We start from the raw sequence: 25,018 nt of genomic DNA on the forward strand, positions 1-25,018 counted from the left end.
TGCATGCAACAACTGATTCATAAAAGTAGAAGGCATTTTGTATCTTAAATCCAACCCCATCCATAAATCTAAAGCCAAAATCTTTGAGAAAGGCACAACTATATCCCTTCTGCATGGGGTCAGTGTCTTGATTAGAATCAATTCTAGAAGCAGGAATGACTTCACCTCCACTCATTTCCATCCATAGAAATGATGAGATGTGCACACATCTGTGACATTCATCCATGTAACAGTGAGTAGATGAGAATGTTTCTAAACCATCCACGGATGGGCGCTTTGGCCTAAATGGAAGCTATTCTTTTTCAAGAGTCCCAAAATGAATGAAAGAGTGTAAATTTTAATGCATATAAGTTGTTAGGATTGCAATTCGTAAGATATCCAATTATGATTCTCTCAGAGATGCATGACTAACTTGTTTTAAGGTAGCTGCTGAAAGGGCCCTCTTTAAAGTAATAATTCATTATAGTCATCAGTAGTTCCAGGAGCCTGATTGGAACTAAGTGCTACTTGAAAATTCCCCTTTTTCACATGTATATTACTAAAATATTATGCTTAGAATTACCTCCTTGATTCTTTATGTTATTAATATCCAAATGAAATATTAGTAACACTAGTAATACACTACATTATTTTTCTAAAAGCAGAAATATCAAGCATGTTTCATCCTTTTGAAAGTAGAGCATTATAAAATTTGAAAGTAGAGCATTAAAAAAAGAGAAGGAAATGTTTCTATGAGTCCAGTGCAGTAGTCTAGCTGAAATGTCATATTTTACAAATACAATATGTTTTGATTAATAGAAGTATTTTTTTTTATTTTTGTGTGCAAAATGAAGCTCGCTTCTAATTTGTGTACCCGCCACCCGCTAATATGTTTAAATTAAATTGCTTTTGCATACATTTGTATGTTATTCACTCCTAGCTACTTTTAATTTGCTCAGAATTGACATTTTAACTTTCCAGGTTGCCGTCTCTAAGATCTTCTAATTCCTTGATCATTATTCAGTGTGTGTATCATTTAATGATCACATTTGCTTATATAGGCTTACACATGTCTCAGTGGAAATCGCCAACGGTTTTGTTACATGGCAGTGTTTAAGACTGAGAGCCACCAGGGACTGAATTCAAAGGCAAATTCCCCATTTAAACAGAGACACATAAAAGGAAAAGTTCCATTTTCCCTTCTATTTAATAGTCATATAGTTAATCTTTTCTTGACCATTCCCACAAGAGCACCCTTTAGTTCCAAGTAGAGATGTATAATTGGCTTTCCCAAAATGTGAGGTGTAAAGGACAAGTCTATGAGACACCTGTTTCCCTTACAGAAGAGAACGCCAGGTAGACAATTTTGCATTCTAGGTTTTTCAGCCTACGAGCCGGGGCCGGGGCTATATTGCCATTGTGAAAGAATAATCTGTTTCTAGAGGGAGACAGGCATCCAGGTGATCTTCAAGGTCCAGAATTTCTGACTTAGCAGAAGGCATGTACCCACCTCCACCCCCCCACCCCCCAACTTCCCCCTTCCCTAACTCCCCCACTCCCCCACTCCCTTACTCCCCTACTCCCCTACTCCCCTTCTCCCCCACTTCCCCACCCAAGCAAGCCCAGAGGCAGCTCCAGCTCTTGCAGGAGTCCTGTTAGTCAAACACAGCTTGCCCAGGGCAGAGCTGCTTTGGCAAAACTTGCTCTTCTCCTGCAAGATCCAAAAAGAGAACCTCAAGTCCTTTGCCAAAGTGCTGTCAACTTCACTTAAACAGGAAGGCTCCTCTCAGATGCAGAGTTAGGCTGGGCTCTACCGTGCCAGTGACTTTGGCTGGATGGAACACCCTTAAAATGCCACTACTGAGACACACGGTGCCAGCTTGAGGAGCCGTGTATGACACCGTCCTTCCAAAGAAATACAGTTGATTCGAGTTTGGAGTTTTGTTTTGTTTTATTTTCTCCCTCTACTTATAAAACCATCCATCACATCAGTTGATCCATCTTTGTCCAAAAACAAAAGGCTGGTACGAGGTAACATTTTTAACTTTTTAGTCACCTACTTTAAATTTTACAGAAAAATACAGAGCTTGATTAATTTTCACAAATTGAACACACACCCATGTAAGCCATCACACAGATCAAAAAGTAGAACCTCCCCAGAAGTCCCTTTCATGCTTTCTCCCAGTCTCTGTCCCACTTCCAGGGGTAACTATTATGATATGAAGCCCCATTTTAAATCCACTTTTGGTCAAAGAGTCTAATACAAGAGCTGAATTGGGGATTGTTTTCATTTCCTTGGTGTCTGTTTCTGTGTGTAAACATTTCTGCATTTTTGTTGAACTTAGTTTGAGAGAGAAAGTTTCTATTTTCTTTAAATGTTCTATAAAATTATTCAAATCTGATCCTTCTTCTTGATACAATTTCATAATTTCACCATTAACTGACACCTCATTGCCCATATACCTGTCTTTAGAAGTAGCAGTTGGAAAGAGTTTGGTTTCTGTACATCAACATTAGGTGTGCCTCCAAGTGGGTGAACTTCCTACTCTATTTGGTATCTAACGTCTGATTGAGAAATATGCCTCCATCAACAGTAATTTGTTTTAAAAATAAGAAAATTGAAGTGCTCCACCATTTCTATCAATCCCAGTGACTTCACAGCAACCCCAGCCCCAACCACACCAAGAATTCCAGGAACTTCAAGTTCTTAGCATGAGAAAAGTTCTAGACTCTTATGGCAATGGATATGGAAACCAAAGGCCCCTCCCAAAGGCATGTGATCATTGTGTATGGGTGCTCCGCGAGTGTCCGCACTTTTAAGTCACTGTGTGGTTAATTTTTTCCATTAACTTTTGTCATTTCTCTGGATACAGAGCCACACCACAGCTTCCCATCTGTAAGCTGCTTTCTGAAGTGTGTCGCTTGAATTTTTGCTGTTGTCTTGCTGTGGACTTTGTCAATTTATTTACAGTTGTCGTGTGCTTCTGCCACATCTGCATTGTCACTGTGATGGTATTTTTTCTTTCTGTCTGTTTCTTCCACAGGAGTTTAACCAGTAACCTACCCAATGTGAACCTACCCAATGTGAACCTTCCCAAAGTACCAAATCTACCAGTTAACATCCCTCTAGGCATCCCACAAATGCCTACTTTTTCGGCACCGTCATGGATGGCTGCTATATATGATGCGGAGTGTGTATTCAGTTCACATTAGATCTCATTTAAATTTAAGTGATCTTGGCATGGATATGTATTGTTTATTTCTATACATCCTATACAACAGAGATGGAGATGGATAATTAGACATATTTTGCTGATCATACAGAGACAATATTGTTTATTTCTGGCATGCATCATGTTTGTAAGATGTTTGCTATATATACAGCACTAACAATTTGTCTTACGCCCACTGAATGCTGGAGGACTATGTTTCACTTCCTGAATTCTTTTGCAAAAGGATTCTACCCTTTTTGGCAGGTGACGTGACTTTAGGAGCTAGACATCCAAAAATAGTGGAGGAAACCTCTTTGGTGGGCTGGCCAGTCATCTCTGGCCTGATCCAAATCTAAGAAGGAAGCACACCTACCTAGAATCTGGGGTGTTTTTTTTAAATAAAAATAAAAAATTCCTAGAGAATGTTTAAACCATAAAGCATATTTCTGGTGTCAGCAAATGGCAGGATATAGTAACAGTATGTTCAGGGCTAAATGAAAATTTCTGAATGGATCAAGCCTTAGTCATATAAATGTTATGTAAAAAATATATTATGTACTTTCCGAGGTCACAGTACAATATGGTGTTTTGAGAACTAGGTCATGAGAAGTTCAATAATTCTCGAAACACAAGATTCAAACAATAAATAATTAAATTTTTGGTAGCCATATCATCTGAATATAGGGCTATGATTTATACTCATCCACATGAATGTCAGAGTTGCATGGGCCACTTCTTGAAAGCTAGCAGCTTGGGGGAGTGAGGGTTGAGAAGCCATTTCTTCTAGCTTCAAAAATGAATCTTCTCTCCTTTTTTGTTAGCAAGAAGATCAAGCATCCCTAAATTCTACCTCAGGGAAATTAGAACCACGTGCATGATTTAATAAGTGAAATAAGGGTTAGCGATTCTGTACCCTTCTTTGATCCTTTTCTTAGACCACAGCTAATTACAGACCAGATAAGCTTTTTCTTGAAAGAATAAATTGGCACATTTTCAAAGGGAAGTGTTATTATCAAAGGAATAAAAAATGGTCTGAAACTGGCAGTGATGTTTTAAAATCTTAGAATCACATTCATCAAGACGGCCCTCAGCATTTTTATTTTTGCAGTAATCCAGGTGGAGGACAGACTATTAAAATGACTGCTCTAGCTGGCTCCTCCAAAGCTGCCTAATATTTCTACAACCTACAATTGCTCACAAGTTCACAATGAAATCATATGGTCAATGTGTCTGATTCTCTTTTAAAGGCAAATTACAACCTCCAAAAATTTATATCTGAAAAAAACTTCTAAAAAAGAACACAAATCATATTCATGCTAAGATGACTATATGAAAAAATTAGATTAGGTAGTATCTGTGAAAAATTTAAAAATATCAGAAAGCTTCTCTTATCTTCCTCCGTGCATGCTCTGTGACACTGTTTTTGAAAAGATATGAATCAAGACATTGTAATAAAGCAGATAATGGTCTCCGTTCAATTAATTAAGGCATGAGTGGGAACACATTTTGGTAACTGCTCAGCAATCAAAATAATCTTGGTGCTATTGCCTTAACATTAACAGTTTATCTTAAAAATAAAAAGAAAATATTCTTTTCCTCATGTCAAAACTTAATAATAAGCTCTTCAAAGAAAAAAAAAAAAACCCTACAAGAATTTTTTGAAACTCTGAAACCAGATGGGTGTCAAAATGTTGTTGTAATAAATACCAATTATTGCATTCATATGTACTTAATGATTTAAAACATACAACCATGCAGTTCCAAAACGGGGCTTAGACTAGACAAAGTTGGGGTTTCTTTTTCCCAAGCATAGGTTGGGGTAGGGGGAAGGCTGAACTTTCACGGAGAAACAACGCATTCCCCCACTTTTGAACAATGCTTATGGCAGTATCTGAAAAGAAGGCGTGGATTCTCAATCACCCACCAGGAAATGCCTGATTCTATATCTTTTCATAATTCCGGTTTCTTCCTTTGCCACCTTTCATTTTAAGGGCGTGTTTATATGTTACCTGCTCCTTCGTGTCAGACACATCTACGTACTGACCTCAGACTGGTCTGTCCTTGAAAACATTACCCTGTTGGTGCAGACCGTAGGCTCCCTCTCAGCATGCTTGGGCGTGTGCCCCCTCCCCACCCTGCAGTAGCTGTGTATGCATTTATGCACTAGCTATATTTCTCCCTGAAGCATTAATTCAATGCAGCTGGCATCTGTCACAATAGAAACACCCACTCTCATCTGTTTCTATAGACGATGTCAGAACAAGTGGTAATGCATGGTGTGTTGGACATTTTATAAATTACTGTGTTAGCATTAGTGGTATGCGAGGAAGTGGGTGGGGGGGAGGACACCCCTCAGAGCTCCAAATGGGATTGTTACAAAAAAGACAGCCAGCCAGCGAAGGGCAGGAGGATGAGAGATGGAGCATTTCTCATACACAGGCTTTTTGTAGATGCCCCAGGTAAAAGTTTCTTAGACGTCATCGTACAGAAAGGCATCAAGACCAATTTCCCCAACTGCACACAGGACTGGGTAAGATGGTGCAATGGTAAAAGAGCTCAGGTTTTGAGCCCTAAAGCATTGACAATATCCCTTGTCCCCTAACTTCCCCTGTCCCGACTCACCTCATCCTGGTGAGGACCCTGCCTATGCAATGGGCTGGTCTATGAAAATTGGAACAGTAACCAAACTGAACTAGAATTTTGGAATCAAGGTATCCAGGTGTACCCCTCTTGATCTGAGTCACCCTAATTTCTTTCCAGCTCTTCAAGAGAGAAAGCAGGTCCTCGCTCACCACTTTGTTAGCACTGTCCTTTGAAAACGAAAAGTCTTGTGCAATCTCCAAGAGGCCTCCACTCTGGAGGGGAGCTGGGGAAATGCATGAAACCCTGAAGTTTAATAACTGCATGTTGCCATGTAGTTATTATCCGTTGAGACTATTTCTCCCCCTGGTTCGTGGCCTTCATCTGAATCATCACATGTGTTAATGTGGTTATTAAAAGAAGGCTGATTTTTACCATACACCATTCTCCTGGTTGTTATGGGGCAACACCTTCCCCAGACTTCTCACTGGTCTGGGGTAATTGGCTGAGCAAAGCACACTAAGTCATGTATGGTAAAACTCAAAATCTGCCGGTGGAGACTCGCCCCCGCCTCCACCGCCAACACATGTTGTTTTGTATGTTGAAGCTGCTGTTTGCCTTCTAGCCCCTAGTTGTCTTTGTGTTAGTTTTTGTAGAGCCTGAGGCCAGTGGGTGACTCTCATTTTCTAATTTTTATCCTGCCAGTAATGGGTCAGGCACCTCAGAAGATCTGTTTTGGAAACTTGACGCCCTTCAGACCTTCATTCGGGACTTGCACTGGCCTGAAGAAGAGTTTGGAAAGCACCTGGAACAACGGCTGAAGTTGATGGCAAGTGACATGATCGAATCTTGTGTCAAAAGGTAAGTATAGGTGGCTGGACAGGTTCTGCACAACTTCCCCACCATACGCAGACTCAGGGAAGGGTAGATGGCTGCTCTTTCAATTGGCTATAATTTGAAACTAATTGGAGAAGGTGATTGCTTGTCAAAGTCAGCTGGAGTAGTGGCTGTCAACGTCTAACTTCCATTCACCTGCCCTCCATCTGTCCCAAACCCAAAATAATCTGGCTGCCGATTTTGTCATGGTTGTTGGCTTTAAGAGGAAAAGATCCCTGTCCATTCTTGTTTGTATCCCTGATATCTAGCAGTGTCTGGCACAAAATGCTTAACTAGTAAGTATTTGTTAAATGTATGAATGTGTGCCTGAGTGGACAATTAGAAGGGAAAAAAAGAAGAATGTGCAATTCTGGAGCTGGCGTATCCAGTATAGGTAGCAGAAATCTAATGGTTTTCTAACAATGTGGATAGGGCCTCAGCATCATCATTCACTCCATATATAAAAGATGAGCATATATGTGGGCCAACTTGTAGTTGTCTTGTTGAAAATCTAGCTGGATTTCAACAGCGGGGCATGAGACATTGAACATTACATTTTGCCTGCACACAGATTCCCTGTTTTGTCACTGTGGTTTTTAGGACTAGGTTAGGAATGCTGTACTTGAAGTTCCCAGGCAGACTGTTCTGAGAAGGTGAGGGAAAAAAATGAGGACAACATTCATCCATTCAGCAAACATCATTTGAGCTCCTCCCATATGCCAGGCACAGGGCTAAGTTCTTGGCATACAATGAAGAATGAGAGACTGCATCCCTTTCCTCGTGGAGTGTCTCTATATCAAATATAGAAATAAAATTCCACTGAGGGGACATCGTCATCATCACTCTGTCTACCCCCAGATACACATCCAAGTTCCTTTTCTGGTTCATAACTGTTGCATTATTTTTCCTCATTCAAAAAAAAAAAAAATAGATCTCAAGCAGCACAGGCTACTCCAAATCTCCAGATGTTATGTAGCTTGGTTGATGGATCAGTTGTGGGTGATGGGGCCTGGGTTTGTCTGGAAGTTCTTTGAATTTGTTATTTCATGTCTTGGAAGAGGAAAGGTGAAGTAATATCATCAGAACTGGAAAGCAAAAAAGCAAAAGAACAATGCAATCTCAGGTAGGTGAACAGCATCTCGGCAGGAATTGAGAAAGGAACTATGCACTATGGAGAATCTGGGCAGGTGTTTGAGGCCACTTCCAGAAGCTTAAAGTTGTAGTGATCCAGATTTTTTAGTATTGCTCTTTTATTCTCACTCTTAGAACTGAAAGCAGGCCTACTTCTCAAACTCAAGGTCAGAATATTTCCTTAGGGTCTTGAATTCCACGATCTCCTATATAGTCTATATCAATTTTAGGAAAAGCAATGCTTTTCCAATGGCCAAACCATTCCATAAAAAAACTTTGTGCATGATCTGTCCTAGGGGTGAAATGCATTACAGTAAAGGCTTACCAGTTCCTAAACTGTGCACATAATTGTACAGAAAGACATGCATGCCCTTCATGGAGAAGCCAGTCTGGGTAGGGAGCAAGAAATGGGAAGATGCTCAGAGAAAATGGAAAGATATGAGGATGTCACAGGTGGATAGGGACTCTTATCCCTTACCATGCTGTAATCATGTCTTTACGGTTCAGACACGTAAAGAGGGTGAGCTGCACAGAGCCAGGGAGTGGATCTTGTTCATATGGCGTTCCTCACCCTCCCTGGGTCTCAGCACCATGCTTGGCACACAGTAGCTGTTAAGCAACCTTTTACTGACAGAAGTTGCTCCACTGCACATGTATGGCTGACCTGGACACTTAAATTTCCTGATGTCCCTTTTAAATCAGCCCAAAAGCAGACAAGAGCAAAAATGGGTGGAAATATCCCCAGACTTACAGATTTAGAGGACAGAGCATGGACGAGTTTTTGAATGTTTTAATACATAGAATCTACATTAGAAGAGCCTAGAACCATTGTTTTCCTTGGTAGAACAGATTCTATATCCCTTGTTCTAGGCCAACATAGCAAGGACATTGTTTCATAGGTATAAATGTGCATTGTCAAAAAGTCAATAAGGCACTCCTCATGTTTCAGTGCTCCAGAAATTTAATTCATCAATTTGACAGACATTTACAGAGCCTCTAGTCTAGTCTATATCAGGTTACTTGTGCTGAACACAAAACAAGGCATGCTGTCTTTTGCCCTCAAGGAGTCAGTTGAGTTAAATGACCTCTCCTTTTCTGGCTTTTTGGTCCTATAGAGCCCTCTCAGTCATATTAATTTTGCATTCAGCTTCCTCTTTTCACAGACCTGCACTCCAAGGGCTATGAACAGTTCTCCTGTGAAAACTGAAGACGATTACTTCATTGGAAGGGAGCAATTTAGCATTTCCGTTTCTCAGATTGGGCCGGAACTGGCACACAAGCCTCAGAAGATCAGCACAGGGACCTGTCCAACTCAGTCCTCATCAGGCCTCCTTTTCACAAAACCGGCAAATGATGTATTTTCAGCATAGCTTTAAATGATCATCATGATTAGAAAGCTATTTGAGTGTACTGAGTCTTCAGAAGCCAAGATACATTTATCTTTAACATGATCATATAATATATAGGGGTGTTTTAAGGGTTTGGGATTTTTAAGTTTTTTTTTTTTTTTTTTTCTTAAGAACTGGGCTCCCAACCTTAGAAATTATACTTGGCTTCCCTGCATGCACTCAGGGTGTGTTAGCAAGCTGGCATCCTTTCCTGAGCTAACTAGCTGTGTGGTCCTCCTATGCACTGTTAGAAAACTGCTACAAATTCCTCTTAAAGCAATGCTTTCCTGGTGGCTGTATGATCTCCAGAACTTGACAGTGAACAATGCTAAAAAGATACATCAGACAAATGGGGCTTTAATAAAGCCACTTACTAACCAGGTGCTTTTCTTTAAAGACATCTGATGATATCACCCACTTCCCTGAAACCTTTTAAAATATAACTAGGCCCCTTTTACAATGCTGATGTCAAGGATAAGATCTCCCACCTGTATTACCAGCTGGCCATGTCAGTCTAGGCTTTTTCTATGAGTTGTTAACACATTGCTGAGATCATAATTTGACCAATGTCAGAATTATGTTATATTCAGATTCCACCATCACACAATTCTTGAATTTGTATATGTATATTAAGCGTACATATAAAATAGTTGTATATTATGACGTTTTAAATCATCAAATAATGTATTTTATTGCAAAATAATACATTGACATTGAAAACAAAACATAGTGGAAGTCCCCCAATACCACACCTCCTAATTTCACTACCCTCCTCAAAGGTAGCCATCTTTAACAGCTTGATGTATTTCCTTTTTATGTCCTTTAACAAACAAAATAAATTTTGTGGTCTTTAAAGCAATGTAATACACTTGCTGGATTTTAAATTTTTGTCTCTTCAAAACCAGAAAGGGGAAAATAAAAACCCACAGCAATAAACATCATTTAAGATTTTTTTCCCCACCACGAGGTTTTGAAGATTAAAAACTGCTTTGGTTTTTGTTTGTTTTCTTTTATTAATGAAGTAATTCAAGGTAGGCAGTTGCCAATGTGAGAGAACTTACATGTGCTATACTGCTATAATCGAGTTTTTGTGAATTCATTCATTCTCCTGCAATTAAGGTTCTCCATAGCATGTAAACTATAGATAGAAATACACCAAGCTACAGGTGTTCCGTGTACTGCCGAGAAAGGAAGGGTGTGCATGTCTGTCTCCGTGAATAGGCCTTCCTTAGTTGGGAAAGTCATTTAAAAGGGAACACATGTGAAGTCATTGTCGACTGAAACTGATTACAGCCTTCAATTTTCTTTCTCACTGACCTCTCAGAAAATATCTCCTCCACCTGCTGCCATCTGAACGCTGAATTGGTCTTTTCCTACTTTGTTTTAATAGAACCAGGATTGCATTTGAAGTTAAGCTGCAAAAAACCAGTCGATCAACAGATTTTCGAGTCCCACAGTCAATATGCACCATGTTTAATGTTATGGTTGATGCCAAAGCTCAATCAACAAAACTTTGCAGCATGGAAATGGGCCAAGAGGTAAAAAAAAAAAAAAATACAGATTTTTTTTTTCCCCTCTTCATTGATCATGTAGAAGAAAACTTCACAAATTCCTTCCATCTACCCTAGTCTGCTAGTTTCAGAAATACACTCTAACATTTGTGGATTAAGCCATGGATGAGTGTTCAGTATCTGTTTGTCAAGTAGATTTCTTAGGCATGTGCTGATGAGAATGTCAGTCACTTGGAAGTGATTCTTGGCTGGAGTTGCGGTGGCCATAAAGTTCCTCTAAGCTAAATGAAGTTTGACGACCTTATTTATTAGGCTGGTGTCTCGAACAGATCTGTGTTTGCCAGAATGAAAGTCATTTTCACATTTGAAGTGCATTTTATCACTTTGAACATCTGGACAGCAAGAGAGGCCTTTCTTGCATCAAACAACTTCCAGGATGTATAATGTTAGATCACCCTGCTACCCAATCCCCAGCCAGCAGGTTCTGAATTTCCAAAAAAAAAAAAAAAAAAAGAAAAAAGAAAAAAAAATTTGCAGACTTTCAATTTTCCTTAGACTGAATTGATCGTGAATCTTTCCTGACCAAAAGTTTAGTCCTTTGCTAAGTTTGCAATTCCAAAGCAGTATTTAAAATGTAAAGGAGAAGGAAACAGCAACTTGGGCTTGATTAAAGACTATCATGATCATTTTTCTCTGATGGCCTTAAGCCAGCTAGATATTCATATACCAATTTAGAATTAATTCAGAAGCATTTCTGGCAACTCTATGTTGTTGCCAATTGGCATAAATTGCTCCTAAATCAGATCTTTCGATACCAGCCTTACATGTTCAGAATTTTTACTAAATTATATTTGCTCCTTATTCGTTATTTATTTTCTCTTTCGGCACCTTCCATTTTTAAATGTGGGTTGGTGGTATTCTCTTCCTGGCAAGATCATCTTCAACCTTGTTTCCCCTACAAGTCAGCTTCCTCAGCCCCCACCCCCACCCTGGTTAACTCTGTTCCTGACTAATTTTCTTGTCGAGGACCTTTTCCTGGGGGTTACGTTCTAGGCACTGGAGTCAAATTCAGGGTGCCCTTGGTTCTCTGTCCCAGCATCATGTGCTCATGTGAATGATCTGGGGCAGTGGTTCTCATATTTCAGTGTACATTAAACTCATCCAGAGAGCATCTGAACACCCAGATCATTGAGTCTCACCCAAGAGTTTCAGATAGGTCTGGGGTGTGGTCTAAGGATTGGCATTTCAGACAAGTTCTGTGGTGATGCTGATGCTGCTGGCTGTTCCAGAGACCACACTATGAGAACCACTGATCTGGATACTCATTATGTAAACCTGACTTCAGGAGAAGGATTCAGGTAGGAAGGGTAGCCCCCCTTGGGGAAGACCTGGGTTCGGTGTTCAGAAACCTAGATTCTTCCCCTGGCTGAGCTGAAAGCTGGAGTTTGACAAATTACTCAGCTTCTTTGGGCCTCAGTTTCCTCATCTGTAAAATGATAGCACTATTCTAGTTTTATTCAGGCTATCTTTAGTGGTACAATCTGTTTTTCAAACCAAATCAAGAAGGCCAGCATGTGACACAAATAAAAGTACAGCTGCTCTGGATGGAGAGGGGAGGAGGGGGCCTAGAGTCCAAGCTGCCAGGTGGCCCTCTGCTCTGCACCTCTTCACTGCCCACCACCCGCCTGAGCTGCTCTGGAATATTTAAACAATCTCTTAGGCTTCATCAAGCCCACTTTAAAGGCCCTGTTTTTGGTGATCTCTAAAGTTCATTGAGATTCCTTTGAGTTCATATTTTCCAGAATCCTGTTCCTCCTTAATTTTTCTCCCCTTGGAGCTACTATTTTTAAAATTGAGATATAATTCACATACCCATAAAATTCACCCGTTTAACATGTACAATTTAGTAGTTTTAGTGTATTCACAAAGTTATGCAGTCATCACCACAGTCAATTTTAGGACATTTTTATCACCTGAAAAACTGAGTACCCGTTAATTCTCTCCCCTCCCTTCTCCACAGCACTAGGTAATCACCAAAATACTTTCTATCTCGAAGGATTTACCTATTCTGAACATTTCATATAAACAAAATCATACAATATGTGGCCGTTTGTGTCTGGCTTCTTTCACTCAGCACAGTGTTTTCAAGATTCATCCATGCTGTAGCATGTATTGGTCACTCCTTTTTATGTATCTATTGACCATTGTACATTTTCTTTAAAGAAATGCCTATTCAAAACCTTTTGCCCATTTAAAAAATTGGGTTATTTGTCTTTTTATTATTGAGTTGTAAGAGTTCTTTATATGTTCTGAATACTTGACCATTATCATATACACAATTTGCAACTATTTTCTCCCATTCTGTGGGTTTTCTTTTTCATCTTCTCGATGGGATCCTTTAAAACACAACAGGTTTCTTTTAAATTAAATGCAGTGCAATTGATCTATTTCCCCTTAAATCTTCTTGAGATGTACATTTTAACTGAGTTTTCTAAGGATGGTACTAGGCCAGGGGGCAGAAGGGTTGATACAACAGGACTGGTCTTGCCTTCTCCTCAGCAGCTTTTGCAGTCCCTCCCCAGCTTGATTCAATAACAGCCGTGTTTCAAAAGCTCCCACATACCTGGTCAGATGGTTAAACAATTCTTCCAAACAAGCCAAGTCACTTTGATCTGGGATTTTTTCTTTTTGAGCTGGGGGTTTAGGGAGAGTAGTGGGAGTGTAGGAGTTGCTGTCACAAACTTCACTGAGAATATAAAAAAAGGTATGAAGCCATTTATCAGGGGAAAAAAAAATACTTTCACATATTATTACTCTACAATTTCAGAGGACCTGGGGACCTCCTTGACCAAACCTTAGACCCCAGTTGGAGACAGAGGATGAGAAAGAACAAGTTGACTTTTATCACAATGGCGGACCCTTCTTTTGTCTTTACCACTAATCGCTTCTGGGCCAAGGTAGAATGACCTTAGCTTGACCTGGGAGTCTGGTTTTATAGAAGAATAAGTTGCCTTTTGGTTTAATCATGACATTGTATGGACTCCATACCTTAGCTGCCAAACGGCGTGTCATCATTTGCTGAATGAAGAACATAGCATGCGATACACAACCTTTGGGAAGTATGTGGTTTGTTAAAATTGGATATTAAAGTCCCCTAATTCTGGATATAAAATCAGAAAGTTGTCTTGGACTTGCAATAACATTTTTGACATGAAACAGCAGTGTCTATTTCTTTCTAGACATTGTTCTATTTGATAAAGTAGAAAAGACTACCCATGCTCTCCCCATATGACTCAACAGAATTTTTTTAATGAAAACAAATAACCGAGGCTTGTAAACATTTCTTGTTTCTCCCAAAATAGCGCACACACACACACACATCTAGACTGAATATCTTTATTAAGGGCCCATCCAATAATGCATCCTAGTCTGTGATTCTTATTGTAAGGCTGTTGGTTTTTTTCCCAAGCCATCTTAGAGAGATCTATCGTGACATTTTTCCTTAGTATAATTGAATCAGAGACACTTAAATGACCAGCCGTGGGAAATGAGGCTGCTTCTTTGAATGCCAAGCGGCTGAGAACAGGTGAGAATAAAGCTAGCTTGACTTAATTGTCTGTAAATATGTACTTCTTCTGAGCGGTCTAGCACAGTGGCTGTAACCTTAATCAGAACTTCAATGGAAAGTCATATGGAAATGTTTCCTCCTTGATTTTTCTCACTTTGTAGAATGGGAATATTCATCTCCAAAGTAAAGCTGAGTTGCTAAAATGAGATTTAACAAGAATATCTGGAAACATCCTGGAACTGGGATAAGAATAGATGAAAGTCCAATGTTTTTATGTAGTTTGTATTTCTGAGTATGGGATATGAAGCCCATATTATAGACCTAGCTACCAATACCAGCCTCCACCTGGGTTCCAACTCCCTCAACCTGTTTTAGATTAAATACTGGCCAGGTGATGAAATCTCCAATTTTAAGAGCACATCCTGGATTTCATCATTGGGTAATATCACATGTAAAGACAGCTGCTGAAACATTTGTTAAGCATAGTTTTCCATCTTAAATATTTATTTTTTTTCATTAAAATTTGTGAAGTACCAATAGAAGGGAAATTGTGTATTAAATAGTTTCTCACTTGGTCTAGTGTGTTTTCATCTCATTTCCAAGGTCAGATGGTCTTAACAGAAAGACAGCATACACACAATCTGTTCTATGACAAGGCAAAATGTGTAGCACAGGAAGTCAAGTGGAATGATTTTCACACAGTAATTGTGAATTTGCAACTTAGCCCATCAGAAGCAAAAGTGAACTGACCAAACTTTCCAGGCCATTGAATATTAGTAGTTCCCTCAGGATATAATTTTGGAGTATAGGGCAAGTTAATCCAAGAAGGCCAGTAGAGGCCGGATGTGGTGGCTCACGCCTGTAATCCCAGCACTTTGGGAGTCCGAGGTGGGCGGATCACGAGGTCAAGAGATCAAGACCACCTTGGCCAACGTGGTGAAACCCCGTTTCTATTAAAAATACAAAAAAAATTAGCTGGGCGTGGTGGCGCACACCTGTAGTCCTAGCTACTTGGGAGGCTGAGGCAGGAGAATCACTTGAACCTGGCAGACAGAGGTTGCAGTGAGCTGAGTGCTGTTGCACTCCAGCCTGGCGACAGAGCAAGACTCCATCTCAAAAAAAAAAAGGCCAGCAGAGAGGACTGGAAAATGGCAAAATGGTAAAGCTCCCTCTTTTTACCATACCTGGATAGTCGATCAGACTGCAAGACATTTTATAAGAAAATTGTCTAGTAGGAATATTTGTTAATTAAAAGTTGCCCCAGTGATATATATATACCCCTTCACAGAGGTTCACATCTACACAGAACAATATATCTCCCAAGAAATATCAAGGAGTGAAAGCAGAGTACTCACTATTGCTGCAGAAAAGCAAGTTAATCCAATAAGTCTCATATATCAGGGAAAACTGGCAAAAGGGATTCACGTATTCTGTAATTACTTGAATAGGAATAGGAGCCGCTTTGATATTTACCTCTTTGCTGCATGATAAACAGAGTAATTATTACCCTGCTCTGCTATCTTCCCCAAAGAAGATTATATTTAAAATGAGGCATAATTTACATACAACAAAATATAGAGATTTTAGGTGAGTTTAGAGAAATGTATACACACATGCAACCACTATGTTAATCTATTAATAATAGTAGTAGTAGTAATAAGTGCAGTAGAAACTGCACTTCACAGTTTCTAAACCACGCTTCCATGCATTGTTTCATTATTTGGTTAAGTGAATATGATGTCTATATTCACAGATTATAATTCTAGCCCCACTGCAAAAATGAGGAAATAGACCAACAGAGATTGACATGCTAAAGTTTCCCCTGGATGGGAGAGGCAGCATAATCATATCAAAGTACTTTGTTTTATAAGCAGAAAAAAAGAAACGTTCATTGTAACAGAAGATGAATGGAGATGATCGTATTTGTATGGAGTGAAAGGGAGAGATAGTGGGACTGCCTGGAGAAAAATTAAGGCCAAGTTTGGCATGGAAGAATTGAAATGGGAAGAGGTTCCCATAAAGCATCATATTTCCATAAGCCACGACGTCTCAACCATGTCTCCTTATGAAAGGGTTTGAGGTTTCTAGCTCCTAAAGAGAAAGCTTGTTTCTCTTGGGAGAAAGAATGACATCATTAACTCCTCAGAGTAAGACCCTAAATCTTTGTTGGTGTGTGGAGAACAATTACTCTAGTCTCTATTTGCCACTTCAGCCCAGTTTTTCAAGAGAGTGTTTTGTTTCTCAATGATGTTCTTCTTTGCTTGGGGTATTTCAAATTATTTTGCTCACAGCTAGCTTTTCTGATTTAGTTTACTCCCATAATTAATAAATGTGAATCATTTATAGCAATGCAAAGAAAACCTAGACGAGTGAGGCAGTCATATGAGGAAGAAAAGTAAGCATGTGATTCTGGATCTTATCTCAAGACCTAAAAATGAATTTGGAGCCCTGTCAATTTTCCTGAATTCTTTTGCTCTGACATCTTTCTTTGTGTTTCTAGCAAAGAATTCTGCAGATAAATTTTTTGCATTTAGCTTCAGGTTTATGCCACTTAGGAGTAAATTCCTTTTTGAATCTAGCAGTATAGCCAACATGGGTTCTGATTCAATGGGACTACAACATACAAGCCATTAGCTGTATTGTTTTTCCTCTAATCAATTAAAATGAAACTGGAGGAGATGACTGAGTAATAAGACTGTCTCTTTCTACCCTTATCTAATACTTGATGAACTTGCACAACTAACAATATTTGAGTCACAATGACAGTTGACAAAATACTTTCACATCTAGACTCTCACTTGATCTCCAAAACAGAGACTTATGAGTCTGAAAGCATGACTACAGGAAAGGACTCGGGCACTGGTTTTTAAAATAATAATACTAGCATAGACCCACTAAAAATCTTTATACAGGGTTGGCTTTGTTCCCGTTCCAAAATCAGAGTTTCATACTGGTTTCTCCCTTCTCATTGGTCCAGGATGATAGTCTTATCATCTCTTTTGTTTGTTTTTTACAGATAAGGAAACTGAGTTAAATTTTCATAGGTAACATGACTTCCGAACTTTGGACTGGGACTTTATCCAGGTCTTCCAATTACAAACAAACCTCGCCTATGATTCTAAATGGATTTACCTAATTCGCATCCCTTTCCTCACTCTCAATAATTCTGATTGCCAGTTATCAGAATATTAAACCACATTACTATGGCTTATTTCCATATGTTTACATAGACTTTTGAATATTTTATTTAATTTTTATTTTCTCATGTGTCCTTTTGTCCTAATTTTTATTTGCTCTGTTCCTTTTTTTTTTTCTGTTCCTAATTAATCATCCTTCTGAAAGTTTGCTAAAACGTGGGTAAGTGCATTTTCCTTTTCAAATAACAATGTCTTGCATTGTTATTTTTTGTTAAGGAAATATGGGATAATTCAAATGGATACTAAAATGATCTAATAAATGTCAAGGAGCTGGCATATAATATTTTGTGTTAAAATCACTTTTCCTTTTTCCCTGGCATTTACAGCAGATTTTTATTTGTGTGGGGGTTTGTTTTCACATTACTATTTAAATGTAATTGACAGGCACAGTTAGAGAAATTTAAAAACTTAGCAGTGGTTTCAGTGTAGGCTCTCATACTGGGTCTGTTTATCCATGTATGGAGAAAACGAGTGGCTTGCCACAAGGGTTCAGAAAGAGACACTTTGCCTTTATACTGAGTCAAGACTTGGAGATAAAATGAGGAGTTCTGAGGTATTAACCCAAAGAATCTGAGGGTTTCAGAACAGTTTTTGCAAAATTAGTCACAGTGTCTTCATCGAATTCCCTTTGGAAAGGGAATCTACTACCTAAGCCACAACCCCCAGCAGTTTTCCAAAGATAATTGTTAATCTCCTGTGTTAAATTATTACGGTATCCTGCTTTGTAAGATCCAAATCAACACACTGCTGGGTCATTAAGTCATTCATGTGTGCTATTTGTAAAAGTGTTTATGTGTCTACACACATTAGAAGCATCGAAAGCCTTGAGTGAGGAACAATGAACTTGGTAATATTTTTAAGAGCTTCAGATCTCTCTCTATCAAAGAACTGGAGTCAGGATCTTATAGATATTTCTGGGACTAAGGAAATAAACTGGGTCCGCAGGCCAGGCTTTATTTGTAAATTATGTTGTCTAAAAATTACTGACGGATGCAATGCCATCACCTCCCAAACATGCTAATATTTGTCTTTCTGTGTTCTTAGCATCAATACCATTCAAAAATAGACGAACTAATTGAAGAAACTGTTAAAGAAATGATAACACTCTTGGTTGCAAAGGTAACCTCCAGCTTCAGGTGAAATGTTTCATTGTGAACACTGCTTTGTTATGTCTCCATTTCCATTAAAATGTAACACGTTAAAAAGTTGAGCTGGATACTTGTGTCTCTCAGGAAACAAGATTGTACATCACCCAGCCTCAGCTCTAAATGATTTTCCGATGATCTCGAGCCGTGTGAAGATAAATTGATGAAGTGGCATATGTTAACTTAATAAGAATTTGTCCCCAAACGTTGCGCTAGGTTATATGAGAAATGTTTGTTTTGTTTTTCAGCACTGACAAAGTTAGATTTTTAAATACAGAAAGTTAAACGGTAATAAGGAATTCTGCCATCATGAAAACCCCTTTTCCTCTAGTTTCACATGCAGTGAGAGTCATAATAAAACATAAAAGTCAGATAAAGCTATTTCAGTCACCCTCATGAATTATAGAATTTTAACTAAGTAATGCTGAATGGGAAGACATTTATATTTGCCAGTGCTAAACTTCTGTTTCCCCCAAATTACTGATAAAATACAAATAAAAATAGATTGGATTAAATGTAGTGCTAATATGTAACGTAGAAACTGCTTTGCGCAGTTTTGGATTTTAAAAAGTGCATTTAATATTATCGCATGCTATATGCAACTCAATAATATTTTGTCACTTTGCACTTCTGTAACACTCTATATTTGCAATCACATAATAATGAAGAGAAAGCCGGATAAGTCAAATATTTCTATGTAAAGGCAGTCTATTCCTTTCTCCGAAGGCGGGAATCAAATAATAGACTGCAGAAATGAACGGAGGGCTCGATCCCAGCCTTTATGTGGTTGGGAAATGATGTGCTTTATGGTGAACAATTATAGTTTGAAATAACATTTTTTTCTTTTTTGCTGTTTTTCTAGTTCGTTACTATCTTGGAAGGAGTGCTGGCAAAATTATCCAGATATGACGAAGGGACTTTGTTTTCTTCTTTTCTGTCATTTACTGTAAGTAAAGAGCTTCTTTATTTCCTGGCTTTTGTTTTAATTTTTGGTTTCGGCTTGGGAGAGGAGTTATGTTGTGTCATTTTGTTTTGGGATGGGTGTGTGTGTTAATGACAGTCAACTATTGTATAATATTAACACTATGTGAAAAGCCAAACATTTCATAACAGCAGGTAATCCAACATCATTTCTATTTCATTTGTAAATGTACACTATGTGTGTATTTTTATGAACACACACACACATTTCAATATGTGTGCATCCAAAGAGTTGCCTACCTAAGCCCACCTTAGCTAGCTCTGGCAAATGACTTAATGTGGGCCACCATTTCCTCATCTGTAAATGAGAAAAATTAATTTTAGAGTTTTAAATGAAGACCTGCACTCAGGCCTGCAAATATGTTTTACGTGGTCCTCACTGTGTCAAGTATGTTCTTCTTAACTGAATTGCCTACATTTAAAAATCAGGAGAATTCACAGAAAATTCTGTATTTCTGGGGGTGCCTGCATAGCATGCTAGGTGCACAGCAAGTCTGCTGGAGCTGTGTCTTGGGGGTCTTAGACTGGACATGTGTTTGCAGTTTGCTGTAACCCCCCTCGTGGCTGTTTCACTCATTCACATACCTACCTGGGCTTAGGAGCCATTCAAGTTTACAACTTCTGGGACATATGATCTAATTATTTGCAAATTCCAAGAGGCTCTGATTCTGTGCCAGAATTAGGCAACGCCATAGAAATGAGGTAGCTACGGCTGGGCAGAAACCAGCCTTATTTTCTATGGATAAATGATCAATGGAGATGGTTGCTATAAATGGACTGCTTCGGGGGCCCAGTTCTCCCACTCTTCCTGATGCTAGGCAGACACCACAGCTGCATGCTTCCCTGCCATTTCTGACAGCAGGTTCCTGCTGGCTCTGAGACTAGCTGTTTTCCTCTGACAACATCATAGGAAAGGGAATCAATTTAGGACCCACTGCCTATGGGTCTTTAAAACAGCCTCATTGTATGAAGAATCTCCCAGATAGTGATTGAATGCCAAGACAAGGCCCAGCGCAGGGTAGTGGATAGCACATTATTGTCCTTGGAATCCAGCAGAGCCAGGCTCAAATCCCATTGCCAATGTTAACAGCTGTGTGATCTTTAGCAAATGTCTCATCCCCTCAGAACCTCAGTTTTCTCATTTGTAAGGGAGTGCAGGGCAGATAATATGTTCCCTCATGAGCTAGCATGAAGATAATAACGTAGGGAAAAGAGCTTAGCATAGGCCTAGCTCATAATAGATTTCAATAAATGGCAACTATTATTTTTAAAAAGTAACTAATATGATTATTATAAAATGCAGACATACATGCACACAACTTCTTTCCAAATATACCCTACTTTGATCTTTCCCCAACCCATACATTAATCTTCCTGGGAACTAAGGGAAATATAAACAGAAAACATTTAAAACAGTTTCTTCTGATACGCAGTTCTGACTTTCCCAGGTATAAGGATTGAATTCAATCCCAGAGGTGTGATGGCTCCTATCCCTGGAGCTTATTGGCAAAGGTGAGGTGGGAAGGGGATAATGACAGTATGAATTCCATCCAATTTCACTTATAGAACCTCCTATAATGTGTCATAGCTGAAAGGAAACCTATCCAACCCACTCCTTTGACAAAGCAATGAAGGCCCAGAGAGGGGAGTGATTTGTCTAAGGTCACACAGCAATGGGCAGAGTGGGGACAGGAACCAATGTGTCCTGCCAGCTTTCCCCCACCACTGAATGGCTTCCTGGAGAGAGTGGGATTCATCTGGCAATTGCCTGGCACTGGAAGGCAGATGGGCAAATGAGTGGGGAAGATTCATAAAGAAGGATTCAGGGCACATGAGTGGGAAATATTAGACAATGTTTCATTCCTCAGTGAAGTCCTGGAAATGGTGAAAAGAAACAGAATTCAATGCAACATTTCTGGAAAATGTTTCCCTGACACCCGTAGAAGACATTGCTTTCTTTGTGTCTTCATTTTGAGCAACTGTTTTTGTTGCATTGGACTTGAACCTGTGAAACCCAGGAAAGCTCCTCTACTCTTTACTGAGCAGAATTCAATCCACCAAGGGCCCCACTCTAATTACTGGCCTACCAAGAGGACTATGGGAAGGTGGTCCAGGGGCAGCGATATCAAGAACAGGGCACCAGAGAGTCTCACAGGAAGATTAGAAACAGGACACCCAGAGCATCCTATGCAGAAGTGTTCAAACTGAAATTCCCATCCTCTCATCTCCCTTTTCAGAGACATTTTGCAGCCTCACAGCATGCCTAGCAAAGGCAGTGTAATGCAGAACACTTCGGTGCCTGTTGCTGGGCCTGTAACTTCCCTCCTTAGTGACACTTCTCCCACACACTTGGCCACCCCAGGCCAAAAGCACCCACTTATCATTTGCAGCCCGTGTTCTCATCTCCTGCCAGTATTCCAGTATTAGAGAAAGTGAACTGTGTTTCGAGGTGGCAGGAATATCTCCACACATGGATTCTGAGTTCCTGCCCAAATTCCAAATGGCCTTTGATGGCTTCCTTCAGCCCAATTGTGTTAATTCCCCAGGAGTGGAGTGGAAGTAAAAGGGTTGAGCAGAGGCAGCAGGTATTTTGCGAAGAGCTTGAAACCTGTGAAAGAACCAGCTGTGCGTCCTAGGACCCCGTGCAGAGGCATAGAGACAGTGCCGATGCTCTGGCATGAGTTTCTTAACTCCACTCCCATTTCTGATTCAATTCCTCAAGTATTACTGTGCACTTACCACGTCCCCACCTCAGCAGGGCTGCCAAGGATGAGCCATGTGCTCTGCCCCCCAGAAAGCTGACGAGTATCGACAAATATGCCACCCTTTCCCCCTCTTTCTCCCGCTGAGCGCCTCCTTTCCTGGGTGGGCTTGTTTCATGGTCCAAGCCAGACATTTTGGAAAACGTCTGCAGTGGCACGGAGCAGGCAGGAATATTTATTTCTCGTCTCCATCTGCATTGCTTCCTCTCTTGGAGAGGAGCTGGGGGGAGGAGGGAGGATGAGATGTGGCTTCTTCGTGCCAGCCCGAGAGGCGCCCAAGCGCACCCTCCTCTCCTCCCTCACCAGCTTCAGCAGCAGTAGCAGCCTGGGATTTATGGAGGCAGGCGCCTTTCGAACTTTTGAAAGATCAGCCCAGTTGGAAGACGCAATTAGCAACTATCTGCCCATTTCCCTTGACTACAAGATGTGCTTTTGCGTGGGATGCCCGTTTGGAAGGGTCCCTGTCTTGTGGGTAGCCACTCGCTGTTCTTTTAGGAGGCCAAGAAGAGGGGCAAGCAGGTACCCAGTTTCCTCCCACAGAAAGTGACAATGCTTTCCTCTGTCCTCTGCAAGTGTTAACAAATATGCTGGTTCTGGAATTCATTCATTCATTTACTCAACTTCTATTTACTGAGCATCTATTTGTCATGTGCTGTGCTAGGTGCTGGGGACACAGCAACGAGCTAGAAAGGTGTGTCCTTGGCCCTTTTGGGAGCTTACATTTAGTAAAGGAGACAGGCAATTAAAAATGAAAGAAAATTATCCGGTGGGAGAAGCATTTCCACAGGACATAAACTGGAGAGAAAGAGAAAGTGGGGAGGTGATATTACTTTAGCCAGGATGCTCAGGCAAGGTCTCTCTGCAGAGCACATGAGCGACTTGAGCTCTCAAGCTTGAAGGAGTCAGTGATGAATACAGAAGAGGGGAGAATCTTCTGGACAAAATAGCAGCTGCATTAGCCAGGAGGCACTTCTGTGGATATTTTGGAGGTCACATAAACACGGTTTAGGGATTAAGTGAATGTTGGGGGTGGAGACTTGACTGGAGAGGGCAAAGGTGGAAAGCCCGAGAACTATGATATACCAAAGAGCTCAACTGAGCTAGGAGTCCTGAGAGTCCATGGGGTACAGTAAAAAAGACAGCACAGGGTAGGGAGACTGGGATGGTAACCCAGTTCTGCCCCTTACCAAGGAGCTGTGTGACCTGGAACAAGGTACCACATCTTGGCTTTTAATCTCCTTCAGTGTAATGTGATTATGGTTATATTAGATGAATTCAGAAGTCTAAAATAACTATAAGAGCTACAGCTCCCATTCCTTAAACACTTGCTAAGTGCCTGGCACAAAGCTATGTGCTTTAAATGTATTTTTCCTGCTGAATCCTCAGAACAATCCCATTCCAACAACACTCTTCTGCAGATGTTGAAACTAAGGCTTGGAAAGGTTAAGCTCTCCCCCAGCTCACGTGAATTCTTCCTGCACTAAACCCTGGGGCCTCTGCAGAGGAATAAAGATGTAGGAGTAGCCCAGGCCCCACCTCAAAGCAGACAGAACCTTTATCAAGTTCTGTCTGAACTTTATATCAAGTCTTCTGAAGTCCCCTAGAATTCAGACATCCTCCTCCGATCAAACAAATCCATTTGAGGTGGTCACAACAGAACATGGAAGCCACTCACAACAGGAAGAATAAAGCCTATCTTAGGGCTGTCAGGGGCCTGAAACCTACCGTATGTCCAGTCTTCTTTGTCTTAAGTTACTCTCATTCACCCTGTTTTCCTTTTGCCAGCATTTTGATTGTCTTGCCACCTGGAAATGAAACAAAACAGATATGTTTCTCCCCACTAGAATTTGGGAGACGTTTGTGTAAATCAGTAGCATTGACTGCTTTTGTGCAGAGCTCTTGATGCCATGCCTTAGAACGAGAATGCCACCTGGGTCTAAGGCCCGAACTGGATCAATGACATTCACTTCTGTTCACAGAACATTTTGGTTAAGAGGCAGTCTGAATTCTAGAGTGGGGTGAATATTCCTCAGAGTTTGTTAGTATTTTCTCTGATGGCATTTCACTTATGCTTTGGCTTCAGGGAATGTCCAGGGTAGGAGAGACGGCTTTTTACAGTGTGCGTTGATGATGAGTAATGCAGACAGAGGTTTTGGTTCACCCTCCAGAGGGTAACATCACCAGATTATTCACTGCCAAATACATGTAATTTTTAAGTCAATTGGCTTCTACATTTCAGAGTGGAGGTGTCTGCCTTGGACAGAAGCACCAACTGTGGTAGTAGTAGCCGGCGTTTATTGAACATATACTATGTGCCAGACACTGTGCTAAGTGTATGCATGCATTTTCTCATTTGATCCTCACAATCAGTCAATGCAACTGATTTAATTAGCATCCCCATTTTATAGATAAGTGATGTTGAGTGATTTGTCAAAGTCACATAGTTATTAAGACTCTACCCTAAATTGCTCCTTTATTATTAGAAAAATGTTATTCCCCATATATACACAGAAATCTGTAGGTGAAGTCAATTAGTGACTTTTCCAGAAACTGTCCACTAGCTGATACCACTTCTAAGGGAAAGAGTCATCTATTTTTCATATATTACCAGCAAAAATAATTTATAAAGATTTTACTCACCAGCCAGCTATTTTACCATAACACTGAAGTAATAGACATTCAAAATTC

At 40.1% G+C, this 25,018-nt stretch overlaps 1 protein-coding gene across 8 annotated transcripts in view; it reads left to right on the forward strand.

The window, feature by feature from the left end:
* The window catches only part of CADPS (calcium dependent secretion activator), a 472,988-nt gene that overhangs the window by 385,102 nt on the left and 62,868 nt on the right, over window positions 1–25,018 (forward strand). For 4 of the 8 annotated variants that reach the window (XM_054482473.2, XM_063661888.1, XM_054482474.2 and 1 more), the window contains 5 exons: window positions 3,024–3,170; window positions 6,477–6,632; window positions 10,557–10,704; window positions 18,487–18,561; window positions 19,450–19,533. In XM_054482473.2, coding sequence (XP_054338448.1) covers window positions 3,024–3,170; window positions 6,477–6,632; window positions 10,557–10,704; window positions 18,487–18,561; window positions 19,450–19,533 — 610 coding nt within the window. The remainder of the gene's footprint in view (window positions 1–3,023; window positions 3,171–6,476; window positions 6,633–10,556; window positions 10,705–18,486; window positions 18,562–19,449; window positions 19,534–25,018) is intronic. The other 4 variants (XM_054482477.2, XM_063661889.1, XM_054482476.2 and 1 more) reach the window with 1 other exon arrangement.

The sequence above is a fragment of the Pongo pygmaeus genome, chromosome 2 (assembly GCF_028885625.2).
Source record: "Pongo pygmaeus isolate AG05252 chromosome 2, NHGRI_mPonPyg2-v2.0_pri, whole genome shotgun sequence".
In the NCBI taxonomy this organism is placed as follows: Eukaryota; Metazoa; Chordata; class Mammalia; order Primates; family Hominidae; genus Pongo; species Pongo pygmaeus.